The sequence below is a fragment of the Leptinotarsa decemlineata genome, unplaced genomic scaffold, assembly GCF_025532065.1.
Source record: "Leptinotarsa decemlineata unplaced genomic scaffold, Ldec_3_MD MMD2_tig00004307_RagTag_RagTag, whole genome shotgun sequence".
Lineage (NCBI taxonomy): Eukaryota > Metazoa > Arthropoda > Insecta > Coleoptera > Chrysomelidae > Leptinotarsa > Leptinotarsa decemlineata.
Window position 1 is genome coordinate 1,184,680 of NW_027412606.1, and position 14,257 is coordinate 1,198,936.

Genomic DNA, 14,257 nt, shown 5'->3' on the forward strand with positions numbered 1-14,257 from the left:
CAGCTACCGACCAGAAGGATCTACACCTGTTGGGATTGTCAAGCAGGTTGTCCCTAATTCTCTGATGGTGAAGTTCTTTGTTTTAATTTATCCTAATTTTGCAGTTGTTGCGAGCATTCACAAACCTAGTTCGGTTTTCACCACCGGGATTTTTACGCTACTGCCGATAGGCGAGATTTTTGGAGGCGACAGCTTCCTCGCAATTTTTGTTGAACCATACTGATGGAATATCGATGTCACATGGTGTTAAATTCCTAAGTACCATCTTAGATGAATCTCTGCATATGATAATGTTTGCAAGAAACTAAATGCAGCACTTTTCGCGATTAGACGAATGAAATTGTTTGTAGATGAAAAATCGCCTAAGTATATATTTAACAATGGCATTATTTCTTCAAATGTAATGTCATGGGGATGCGGTAGGGATTTTAATAGAATATTTGTTGTTCAAAAACGCACTTTGAGGCTGATTCTTGATATGAGTCATTGTGATAGCTGCAAACCTAGTATTGTAATAAACAATCTTGCATATTCAAAAAAAGGAGGAAAAATCAGTTTTTCATCGACCTGTGTTGGGTATTTGTTACCTTCCACAATCTTGCATCTTTTGAAACGAATTCTTTTAGTCATAATTATCGTACACGTCATGGTGGAATGTTAATGTGTAATGTAATGTAATGTAATGGTCGCACAAATCAAATAAATTTAAAAATTCTTCAATGTACAATGCTATCTCACTTCACAATTAATTTCCAAATTCAATCAAGGAGCTCAAATCATAATAATACGAAAACAAATTTAATAAAAATGTTTTCAATAGTTAAATAGTTCAACAGACTATTGGGGTAATAATTCGTGGAAATAATCCCCAATGTAAAGTAATATACAGTGTGTATGAAAGCCAAATAGAATAAATTCATTATTTTGGTAACGGTACGTATTTTAACAAAATCCCGAAATACGTCAAATTTAAATTATAATTTGACATACTTCAACGGAAAAATGCTACCCCTACCTTCAACCCCCGTCGAATGACAGGTACAACCCCCAACTTTTTGAATAGGAAGTATAGGTTTGTGATATATCGTTTCAAAGGTCCCTTCATTTCCTATTCAAAAATGTTATCGTTTTCAAGTTTATTGCAACAATAAAGATTGGTTACGGAGATAAAACCCGAACACAACAGGAAGTAGCTATTTCATGAGAAATTTCCTGATTTACCGTCCATAACTTAAGGAACAATAGAAGGCCGTCATCCTCGTTTCTTTCAGGTTTGGAGTCCAGCTCCCCTACCCTTTCGGCTGATTTATTGGTCGCAGGAAGGACCAATGGGTAAGAAACAATAAGCAAAAAGCAAAATAAAGAAGCAGTTTAGCGAGATTGGTTATGTGGGGCAGAAAAAAAAGCAGCTACTAATGCAATGAGTGATGAACTGAAATAAGATGTGGTGCTTGAGTGTGAGGAAAACCCATATACATCGAGTAGACAGGCATCAACTACATTCAATGTTAGCCATACATCGATAGTAAACATATTAAAATAAAATAAAATGATACCTACTGTCAGCAAATGATGGACATGTTAGATATCAATATCATCCAATTGAAAAACATTATGTTTTCTGATGAGTGTACTTTGTCTCTTAACAGTCATGCTAATCGGCAAAATTGCCGCTACTGGTCAATGGAAAATCCTCACTGTATGAGAGAAGAACGCACGCAATGCGACCCACAAAAGATTAATGTTTGGGCAGGGATTGTAGGAAACCATATCATTTGTCCCTTTTCCATTAAGGGCAACTGGAATGGGGATGATTATTTGGCACTACTTCCTGGTTCCAGCAGGATGGAGGACCACTACATTATCAAGCTAATGTCCGGCATTACCTCGATACAACATTTCCCAATCGATGGATAGGGAGACGAGAATCGATTGAATGGCCAGCGCGATCACCTGATCTTTCATCATTAGATTTCTTTTTTTGGGGATATGTAAAGAGCAATGTGTGCAAAACTAAACCTTCAGATGTGAATAACGATTCCCTTCCCTTTTGAAAGATTGGGGGTTGTACCTGTCATTCGAAGGGGGTTGAAGGTAGGGGTGGAATTTTTACGTTGAAGAATATCAAATTATAATTTACATTTGACGTGTTTCGGGATTTTTTTGGAATATGTACGGTAACCGAAATAACGAATTTATTCACTTTGACCTTTACTATGTATTTGTTCCTTTTAAAATTGTGACATTTGTATATTATGTGCCGTGATTTAAGTTCTTATTTTCATGTTTCATTTTTATTCTTCAATTTTTCCTTCAAATATGGCAAACTATTGTTTTCATTCTTTTTATGTACATACTATGTAGTATAGTATTTCCAATACCAATTGGAAAAGCAAAAAATAATATGCCGACATAGGCGTCGGCATATTATTTTTCAGTGGTAGTTTTTCAGTTACTTATTCTTACAATCATAGCAAATGATCACCCCATGAAAAAGTGATCTCAACTGAATTTTTCCACCATGGGTAATTATGAAAAACTTCGAAATTCAAGGTAGTTGATTTCCGAGTCGAAAACTCTAAAATACAATGAAAACACAAATAATCACACCAAATTCTCGTCAGTCAAACATATATATACAAAATAATAGAGGCCAACAAAATTGTTAGAAAAATCAAAATTCTTCTTCGCTATATTCGGATGAGGTGGAATCATCATCGGGTTGAATAACGATCGGATTTATGGAACTTTGCACATAATATTTGTTCTCCTCTTTTATAACGTGGGCCACACAGTTCTTCCACACATCACTATTACCTACTCCATTCACCACTCGCCTTATATTGTCAAGCACTACAGCATTCAAAGTCGGTGACTGGTTACATTTCCGCAAGCTTTCTTTCATTGTGGCCCAAACCATTTCAATTGGATTGAACACACAATACTATGGAGGCAAACGTAGGAGAATATAACCACGTTTTTCACACATCGAATCAATAATATACTCTTTTTTGAAATCACGTTGTTTTATGGTCGCCAGTAATACCTTTTTCGTTGGAATCTTTTCGGGTATTTCCATGTCATGATTTCGCATGAAATCAACAATATCTGCTTTTTTGTGTTATTGTTTGGTATTGTAGTCAATAACCGAGAATGATACGAAGCGTTATCCATAACAATAACCGAGTTTGGAGGAATATTTGGGAGAAGCTGCTCACTGAACCAGGTTTCGAATAAAGCCACAGTCATATCTTCGTGGTAATCAGCAGACGAATCTTTTATATTTTTGGCCGACAGAAGCAAAGCGTTAGGTATGAAACCACTTTCATTCCTGGCATGCAAAGTTATAACACGTTTTCCCCTTGAAGAAGGTGTATTCAAAGCACAATACTTGGTTTCGTGTACCCAGCCATATTTGACAACATCATGGGTGTCAAACCAAGTTTCGTCGAGCTAGATTATATGTCTGCTGGATTCTCGGTAGCTTTTCATTCCCTCAAATATTCTTGTCGGAGTTGAACAATGCGTATCGATTCCATTATGACCATCTGTTTGCTTAATTTTTATATTTGAAACCACAAGACAATAAGACACCTCGTAGAGTTTCTAAAGACTTGTAATCCTAATCGGGATAGTCGTGTAATCATTTCCAAGGTTGGTACTTCATTTTTTTGGTATATACCATACATTGTTCGCCGAATCACATCTTTTGTAGCACCATCAACGTTTGCGAATTTTTCATTCCTTTGTTTTTGTTTCATTGCATGGTCAATGACATCCCCTATTTTAATGACTCGAAGAACTGTCGAACGAGATAGTTTCGTTAACTCGCATATTCTATTCACAGTGTGACAGTTTTCCTTCTTCAAGCATTCATGAATATTTGAAATTACTCGCTAAACTTGAACATGTAAGTCCTTATTTTCAAATTCCGGATCCCTGTCGATTGACACACGTAATGTTATCATTTGTTTCGAAAGGTCTCTCATAAAGCCATATGTATTGTTGACAAATTAATTTGTATATTCAGGTATATAAACAGCTAACCCTTGTCTTTAGATTGAGTATCAATTTGCTTCTCCTGAAGATGCTAACCTTGTTAGCGAAACGCGCGTCGAGTGCAAAAATATCAGTTTGGTGTTAGGATAATTGATCTCTAGAAAAAGTATTCAAAAATCGGTTTGCAAAACCACTCACTACCTCACCTAACCCCACGAACACACGGCACTGATGAAGAAATATTGTGAAACGACAAAAAATTAGTATTCAACCAGTCCAGCTTTATTCCTCAACTACATTTGATAGCACGTTTACTAATTATCTGGGCAACTAGGTTTATGACTGTACTCTCATTTTTATTGCCGTTCCAATTGGGAATGGATAGACTATACCTACAATGATTGACATACCGTATGTAAATTGATTACCGAAAATGGTTAATGAAATTATTATTATTCCATCTAGTCTATTAGGCTGCTGGTCGACAATATAGACTATGCAATAATATTCGTGTTATTCAGAAAGATGCAGGTGACATTTTTGTCGATGAAAATTAACAGTAGGTAATTCTGCAGCACACATGCTTTAACAATAATCACCTAGACTGGCTTAAGGCTCAAAATTTTCAAAATATTGACAAGTGAGCTCGCAAGAAACTGTAGTCACACAAAGACGTTTTTAGAAAAAAATATTGCAAATGAAAAGGTATTCAATGTCTCAAGCTGAATTTACCTCTGAAATCAAGTTGTACAACATCAAGATCAGCTATGACCATGGGCGGTTTGGAAGCAGTCTTCTCATAATCATTAAACCACTCACACCTCAGGCGTTTCGCTTCATCCCAAACTTCCAAAAGATCCTTATCATATTGCACAACAACGGTATTTTCGTAAAATTGTCCGTGTAAATCTGGTTTTGTTCCACACCTAGCGTAAGCTATCCGAAACGAAAATAAAGTTTGTCCAGTTGATGGAGGAACATACACACATCTTGGATCCCCGTGCTGTCCTTTGGAGGAAACTATGCCTTCGAAAGGCTGCGAAAAAGTCAGGTGCACATCCATATGATCTTTTCCGCACATCACTTCCAAAGACTGGATTGCGGGCATCCCTTCTGGTCTGTCCAATGGCCAAAGATCACTAGCGATAACCGCATTCGCAAACTGAAACGAAAGAAATGAGTTAATAGCATTTTCTATAGTGGGAAATGGAATCCAGTATGGTTTGGAATGACTTCAGTTCTCAGTTAGTCTGTTCTCAAATTGTGACATGAATTTTTCGACATCAAACTCGATCAATTCCGCAACAATAATTCCTTTTTTATTTTAATTACTCATTGAATATTCCTCACTGTTGATCCGGTGAAATTCGTTATTTTAACAGTAATAAAGTTCGGTTTCAAGTTCAGCTACCAAGCAGAACACATGAATATGGCAAGTGGGTTCTTACCGAAACGTTGTGATTAAATCAAAGACGAACGGAATACACCCAAGATATACAGGGTGACACTCTGAAAACTTACAATGAATATATCTGAGCAACCAAACAAAATATAAAAAATGCTGAAAACGACTTTCATTATAGGAAAGGGGAAACAAAATGATGTAATAGCTAACTTATTTTCACTCACCTCCTCGTCCCCAGGCAAATGCTCTTCAGTGGTACCCTACAAAGCTACATTCGATGTAAGAGTTTTTGGTTTATCAAATAAAATACTATTTGCTTGAATTAAACTTTTTATTTCTATTATTACTTTAGGAAATGTTCAAAATTATTTCCATTTCTTTAAGACAATAGAGTTTATTTTCAAACTCTTCAAAATCAAGGGGAAAAAGGTCCGGGAATCTAGAAGGCTATTCAATGGGACCTCTTCTTTCAATCTACTGATTAGCAAAATTATTATCTAACCATTGTCTTACTGAAACTACATAATGAGGAGGTGCCCCATCCTATTAAAAATGTAATATGATAGATTTTCTTCTTCAGATAAATGTATTTATTCATTTATTTATTAATAAACGGATTTCACCTTTTTTACATATGAAAATACAGATACATACTCAAACTAAATGTGTACTAAAAATGAACAATTCAACAGTATTACAGTAATAGACGGACACTCATACTACTAATCTTTTTAGGTTGGTTTAGAATGTATTTAATGTTTGTCGATTAAAATCTAAACCTCTATTGCAATATTCATTACCTAATCTTACAAAACGTGACAAAGCACTAGAGACATTCCATTATTTTGTGACCAGTTGATCAATTCGTTCAGATCAGATTGAAGACATTTACAGTCTAGGTTGTCATATAAATTTTGAGGTCATCAGCGAAGAGAAGATATTTACAGTGGCGAAAGTTTAGAGCTATATCATTAATAAAAATATTAAAGAGAAGTGGACCCAGATGTGATCCCTGCGGTACGCCTGATGTGACCTGAATATCACTGGAAATGTGGTTTTGAATTTTTACCAGCTGTTTCCTATCAGATAAACTGTTTAACCAACATGTCAACCAAGTTGGAAAACCTATTACATGAAGTTTACTTATCAACAAACTGTGGTTGACTCTCTTACTGATTCTCTAATTCATGAACTATTTCGCCATTTGAATTATTTTCTATAAACATGGACTAATAATAACATCTCCAAATATACCAGCCCAAACTTTTTCGCGGTATTGCGTATGCCCTTCTCTAAATAACCCTGGGTTCTCGTCACTCCACTAACGACATTTTTGTTTATTTGCGTGCCCATTCAAATAAAAAATGCACTCGTCGTTCAAGCAAATATTTTTGATGAACCACGGTTCTGCGATGATTCTAGCTGTCATAGTTACACAAAAGGCAATTTTTCTGTCGGGGTCATCGTCATTGAAGGATTTGCATCTCATATAGATGGAATTTGTGTAATTCAATTACCTTTCTTACTGATTCGTTGGATAATATGGTTGCTGTAGCTGCCTGATGGGTCGATAAAGTATGAATCATTTCGACTGGGCACCATCTGGGAAAAAAATATATGGAAAAAGGGGTCTTGTGATACATCATTTCGAAGCTCCTGACGAATACTTCACAACCCTAGAATATGAAGTCAATATCTTCACCAGCTACAAAATGGCGGAACATTTAATAATTTCCTGAAGACAAAACACATTAATACAGATATTTCTAGAAATATCCTTTTTTATCTGCCATGCTGCAATTCCAACAACCCGATAAGGTTTGTTAAGTTATTTTTTGTTTATAAAAACGCCAAAAAATGTCAGTACGACAATGAACATCATTGTTCAGTTAGAATATTCTCATTTAGTTTTCAGTTTCACTAGTAGAAATGTACCACGTCAACAATCTCTAAAATGGTCAATTCTCGTCCATTGGAAGAAAAAATTGACGCGATTTTTGTTAACGGTGCGACGCTTAACTTTCACGAGACCGAAAGGATTCTCAATAAACGTTTTCCGAAACGTTCTATCTGTAGAAAATATTTGAGGAAATTTGTATCCAAATTCACAACTACCAGTTGTGCTGGAAACTACTGTTGACCCTCTAACCACATTATCAGATTATTACCAGTTCAGACCTGTTGTAAACCAGTTCAAACCTGATAAAACCTGTTCATAACCGGATCAAAACCAGTTCAGCAGACCCGATAGAAGTAGATCAAGTATCCGTTCAACCTATCCAAAAACCTGATCTATTCAAAAACCTGATATAGAACCAATTTGACCCTGTCTCGCGTGACAATTTAGTTGTATGCCTGGCTGATGACGTCACTGGTACACCACGGTTGGATGCCTGGCTGTCTTTCTCGCTCCGGCTGTCTGTCTCGCTCAATCGGGGCCGAGTCTATTCCCGGTCGTTGGATTGGCCGTCGAGGCCCTACAGAATGGCCAGCCCGCTCGCCAGATTTGACACCTTTGAACTTTTTTTGGGGGCTATTTGAAGCAAAAGTTGTACGAAACTGAACCCGCTTCAATATTGGATATACGGCAGAGAATAATAAATATTTGTAGAGATATTGACGTTACTGTGTTCGAAAATGTTCGGCGTAAAATATCGGATAGGCTGTTTATATGTCAAGAAGTTCAAGGCAACCATTTCGAGCATCTTCTGAACTGACCTCAAGCTTATTACCTCATTATATGTAGTTGAATATCAATTTATTCAAGCAATTATTATAAGTTGCGCCATTTTGTAGTAGTTGAAACTATTGCCATTATATTCTAGTGTTGGGAAGCATTTGTCAGGAGCTTCAAAAAGATGTATAACAAGACCCACTTTTCTACTTATTTTTTTTCCTAGATGGCGCCCAGTCGTCATTTCGAAAGTTTCATCTGTCAATTTCACTTCAAAATAAAGTATTCATGCATTAATTTCATTATCTCAAATTTCAATTTTTTGTGTTGACTCATTCAAAAAATAAAAGGGAGGGCATTAAAGAAATGCACTGTATAAGGATTTGTTATGCTTTTGTAAATGAATTGATTTCGAATGGGCATATTCGGAAATCTATCTCATGTTTATTTTCAAGACATAAAAATGTTCATACTTGCCCACCTAGATAATTTTATTAGATAAAACAATTTGAAAAATGAAGATTAATCCCAATATCAACAATATGCCGATGACCTACTATTTCCATGACAATTCCAGTTATATTCAAAATCAATATTATAATGGATTCGATTCACAAGGTTCACTTTTAAAAAGCTGTTCCTTTTTACGGGACTAACAGATGTATCATCAATACAAAATGAAGACAAATAATCACTAACCATGGGTTTGTCTTATAACAGTTATTTCAAGTTGACCTGGTAGCACAGCATATGGGCAATACCAGTGATTCAATCGACTTGTTGAAGTCATTGTTCAATTTCAATAGGATTTCGATTACCTGACACACAAATTGTACTGCGAATGATTTTTTTTGAAAAAGATACTCCAGAAACCTTTCCAAATAATTTTTATCTACCAATGAAGTGATACCTTCTCTCAGGTCATTTCAACGCGGCTCAACTGCATGTATGAATGAATTTCGAATTGAATTAATTCTCTCAAAACACCGATCCTAATTACGCACTAAAATTATCACTAAAATTGGGTATACTCACTGAAATAATGTAGAAAATGATGACTGTAGAATGCACCCCTAGAAGTCGCCAGATATAGCGTTCTATGAGCATCTTATTTCGATCCTGAAAAAAAAAACAGAAGAATTATGACTTTTACTGCCACACGTATTCATGAATCAGAGCTAGAGTATTTTCTCTCAATGCGCGTATCGTTTACTAGGTTTACTTCATCAGGAGATTACTGATTAATCTTCCTCTTGAAGATGATCACTTGGTGATCGAAACGAGTGTCGAGGTGTCAAAATAACGGTTTGGTGTTGGGATAAAACTCTAACAATATTCATTACTACATCAAAGGTTCCAAAAATGCTTCACAACTAGAAGAAGTACTTTTTGTTTTTGTTGTGTAAATACTTCCCCAGAAATTTTCATTTTTGGAAAAGTATTCTCTAGATTATTAGATTTGGGAGCCAAACAAAGAGTTATTGGTAGATTGGCATGGATGAAATTGCTGAAGTTGAATTTATCTTTGGAAAGTGTTCTAGTTCTGGTGTATGAAAAAATTATTTTCATTTCGGAGGTTCCAATTATATCTTCTCTTCTGACGGTATGATAACATTTTTCCAAAATGAAAATTTTTGGAGAAGTATTCTTTAGATATCGAATATCATTAGAGTGTTATTCCAAGACCAAACCGTCATTTTCAACACCTCGACACGTGGTTTCTTCCTCTTCAAGAGAAAGATTGAACTAAATATACATACATTGTCATCCTTATTTATATCATAGACACCTCTGCTAGGTACCTTCGTCTCTCGAAATCTCGGCTTGTAGAAACGACGAAAATCAAGATAAATATTTCTCAGTTCCATACCACCTTTACACGAAAAACTTTGGAAAGATTTTCAAAGAATTAAATACGAAGGTGGTATTTAAAACAAGTCGTACACTACAGAGCCTTTTAGGAAATCCAAAGGACAAAGTCGAGAATTTGAAGTCTGGAATGCAAAATATTTTGGACAGACTGAAAGATCTATTAAATGAAGATATAAGGAACACTCAGCTTGTTGAAATAATATTGTAATTATCAGTTCCCCCTGAATATTACATATGGCCACATTGTAAAATTAATTCGAAACTAGTACATTATAAGACTAATTTGAAACAATTAATACGCAGCAGAGTTATATATGATATAAATAAGGTTGATATTGTATGTATATTCAGTTCAATCGTTCTTCTGAAGATGATCACTTGGTGATTCGAAACACTAAACACCAGCCTAGCTGAGGTTACTTTAGTTTTCTCTCTCATAGGTCTTATGGAATTCTCTTATGCATTTTTTCAAGTGATTTAGTTCCTCAGGCAGACTCTCAGGCTGCTAAATATGTCTCCCATGCATATTTTAAGTGATTTAGTTCCTCAGGTAGACTCTCAGGCTAATAAATACGTCGTGCTCTCTCAACCAACAATATAGTTTCACGGCCGCTTTCTTTAATAAAATGTTGAAACGATATCAGTTGTATGTAAACTAATAAAACAAGTATTTTTTATTAAATATCCAAACGCACGCCACTGCAGGTAATAAATCGACCCGAACTCACACACATTATTTTGCTCGGATACAAAAATATGGTGGACCTGGTAGAGTATTTACCTTTAACAGCCATGGTAAATCATAATGCGATCACAGAATTTCGTTCAAGCAGTCTGTTAGCGTTTATAATGAGCATTCATTACTTTTTATTATTAGGAAACAGAATATAATCCATTTATAATTAATGATCAATCGCAGGTATGATGTTGAAACAATTAAATTTTTACAGAGTTTATGCTCCGTTCGTGTTTTTCAGATTATATTGTCCCAGTTAAGATTTTCATTCAAATTAGTTGAAATATTCGAAAAATTTTGAGGAAAGCATATGTTTCAATAATTGAGCACTGCGAACCTATTATATTACGTTGTAGGTACTCAATTCTGGGCGTTTTACGTTCATATTATCAATCAAATCAACCAAATTATTTATTGAAAAAAAAATCTGTTTTTCCGTTAATCAGTATCTAATGAGTATCTATAGATCACAAAAGTGATATAAGAATTGTCAGATAAAAATATACATGTATACTATGGAAACAAATACAGTACATATACAATATTAAAACACTTCAAACTCAACATTATTCACATATATATGTACTCACACACGTACATATACAGGGTGTTCCAAATTAAGTCGGCACCATTGCCAACTCCATTATTATTTATGATACGAATTCGGTTAAGTGGACAAACTGGTAGCATTTTTAATGACCTTTTCAATGCCGAAAACAAAAAAAATACAGTATCGTATGTGCTTTGTCGGTGCGAATGTTATTACGAATAGAAATGTATGATAAAATATAGGGTGTTCCATTCCCAAAAATTAATTTCATGAACCATTTTGAGAACGCGACTGTCAATTTTTTGCCTATTCAAACGAATTCGTAGCATCAATAATAACGGAGTTGGCAGTGGTGCCGACCTTATTTGGAACACCCTGTATACTCGTACACATCACTAAATAGATTCGGAAATATACCTATCACTTCTTTTCTGAATATTCTGAGACTGAATGAAAACTGTCATGAACTAAAAATGATTTTAGTTCTTTCTTGAATTTGTTGAAGTTTGTCTGTATTTTGACACAAAAACTAGCACAAACTTTATTCTGCTGAATGAAACTATAATCAAAAGATGATCCAAACTGATTCTTAAACAACAACTAGGTATATAAATACGCAAACAGTACTGGAAGGTGGCCTCTTTGAAAGATTCTTTTTTTATTATAATTTAGAGACATCAACCGTTACCGACAGTTGTGAAAACCATCTCAGCTTTGATTGATTTCGCAAAGAGTTCAAATAAACGCATTTCTATTTCAGAAAGACGGTATAAAAAAATCTTGAATGAATTCATCTCTAGATCTAAGACAAGTTTCAGCTGCATTTCAGTTGATTTTCTTTTAATCAGTATCACTTAAAGAATTTTTTCTCAAGGGTCGTCTCTCAAAGGTAAGTAATTTGACTTGTATCATCTAGAGATATTATTGAGAGACTTACTGTAATCAAATTCTGCAATTCCATCCTCTTCAAACCACTAAAACCATTTTATTTCGAAGTCGGCACGTGTGATTCTCAGTCGGCTGCACACAAAATCATCAGTAGATCACGTTAAGTTGCACAACAAATTCCACATAACGGAATTATCTTCTACTAGACGGCTTTTATTCATTCATGTCACGAGATATCGCGCACGTATTATCCACGAGAAGAGTGTTTTTGAAGCTCTCTCAGGTGTTCTTCAGTAACTGAAGACAATAAAGACACGGTCAGGATGAAGACTAGTAATGCGAGTCGTCTACCAATCGAATCTCGGTAGAGCAGGTGGACTGCGGGGCCAGCAGTAGAAGCGGGAGTGATGGTGAACAGACACTAAAGGCCAACGACACTCACTAAAAGATCGCCAGGAACTATACCAGCAACACATGACACATGTTCAATTGATTGATTTTCATCTTCATTCCTAATTCTTCTCGAAATTGTGCACTATGTTCGAGATTTATGAATTCAGGCGTAGATTTCTGGACTAATCAGGTCACTCGTTAATGAAATCCACTTCAACGGTAAAAAATAAATTGCTGTTATATTTTAATAATGCACAATACATTACTGCAAATGAGTAACAGTGATACAGATTCAAAAAATAATTTGATTTCTTTATCCATTCCACAGGATTCAATCATGTCGCATCATTTTATTAAACAATAGAGCTTGGTGAACACATGATTGAAAGTATATTCTTGATATAATTATTGACAGTAAATTACAATTTGATACCTACGCAAATTACTGCTTTAAAAAAGGAATTATCTTCTGGCTGCTTTGCCATAAATGTGATATCTCGTGAACTCGGATTTTCAGCAGCAGCAAATGCATCCTAATCACTTATGGGGTGTCATCTCCGGTATGGAATTCCTTTCTGGGTCTCAGGCAGCCAGATTTTGAAGCAGAGTATATTCGTTATCTAGAAAAGAGCTTTGAGAATAATATTCAAATTGAAGATGCGCGACTCGTGTAGGCCAGAAATAAAATATTAACAATATTTGAAATATTCATTCTGTAGACTGTTTGCTTACTTCACAAACATAAAGTTTATACAATCCTTGTTAATATTGAATAGTACAATAAATCATGAAATTTGGAACAATCATGAAATACAAATCAATTCAAAGAACTAAGATTATAAAAAAAAGGAAAGAAGAAAAAAAATCACATCAAAGGTGCTGCTTCGTTCCCTCCTGTTCATAAAAGAGGACATATGCCTCATCGCTCACAAGTGATTTTGGCGAAATTGGGAACAAGGGTTGTCACGGTTTAAAATACCGCGACAACATTAAGATTATTTTAATTACCTCGAGAATCCCCCCGTAAATATATTGACTCCCGATACTCCGATCGATACGCATGATTCCTACGAATATTTACGGGATAACGACAGAACACCCACGATTGAATGAGTCTTTGTCTATTGGTCGCTAGAAAATCTACGTTTATTCGATTTATCAATTCGTACCAAGTTTTTGGGATTTCAACGTAAATTTTCATATTAAACAGTTGTGTCACGTTACGTATGGTATTGATCAGTGTGAAAAACTGTTACCCTAAATGGGATTTGAATTGCACCAAAGTTAAAGATCTAAAATAAATCTGGTTAAACAAAAACAAAGCTCAAGGCCCTAGCAAAAAAACTATATATTTACTGGTATTCATTGATTTTGAGAGAAACCTCCTTCCATAAAAGAGGTAATGTAGTTTTTTTTTATATTTCCAATTCTTGAGTAACAAATACACGAATTGTTTTTCATTCAAATTTGTAGGGTTCTTGTGGGATATTTTTGTTCTTATCATTGAATTATTCGATATACTCAGAAGCTAAGTTTCAATATATTCACATATAATCAATACATCCCTCAATTATTTTAATGGTGATCATTTCACGAAAATTACCTGTTGGTTCCTCGAGATCTGGAAGTCCTCTGGCTTGGGCTGCTTGAGAGCCAGTGGCGCCCCTTTTTTTTATAATAAAACCTACCCCCAAACTCTACGACTGAAGCCGTGCATCCCCTTTGTACGCGTGTACTTAA

At 35.2% G+C, this 14,257-nt stretch overlaps 1 protein-coding gene across 1 annotated transcript in view; it reads right to left on the reverse strand.

Annotated features, from left to right (window-relative positions):
* The window catches only part of m (zona pellucida domain-containing protein miniature), a 35,968-nt gene extending 23,452 nt beyond the window's left edge, over positions 1 to 12,516 (reverse strand). The window contains exons 1-3 of the mRNA XM_074178736.1: positions 12,174 to 12,516; positions 9,114 to 9,197; positions 4,732 to 5,161 (exon numbers count right to left, since the gene is read on the reverse strand). Coding sequence (XP_074034837.1) covers positions 4,732 to 5,161; positions 9,114 to 9,197; positions 12,174 to 12,197 — 538 coding nt within the window. The 5' untranslated portion in view covers positions 12,198 to 12,516. The remainder of the gene's footprint in view (positions 1 to 4,731; positions 5,162 to 9,113; positions 9,198 to 12,173) is intronic.
* Between the last annotated feature and the right edge of the window lie 1,741 nt (positions 12,517 to 14,257).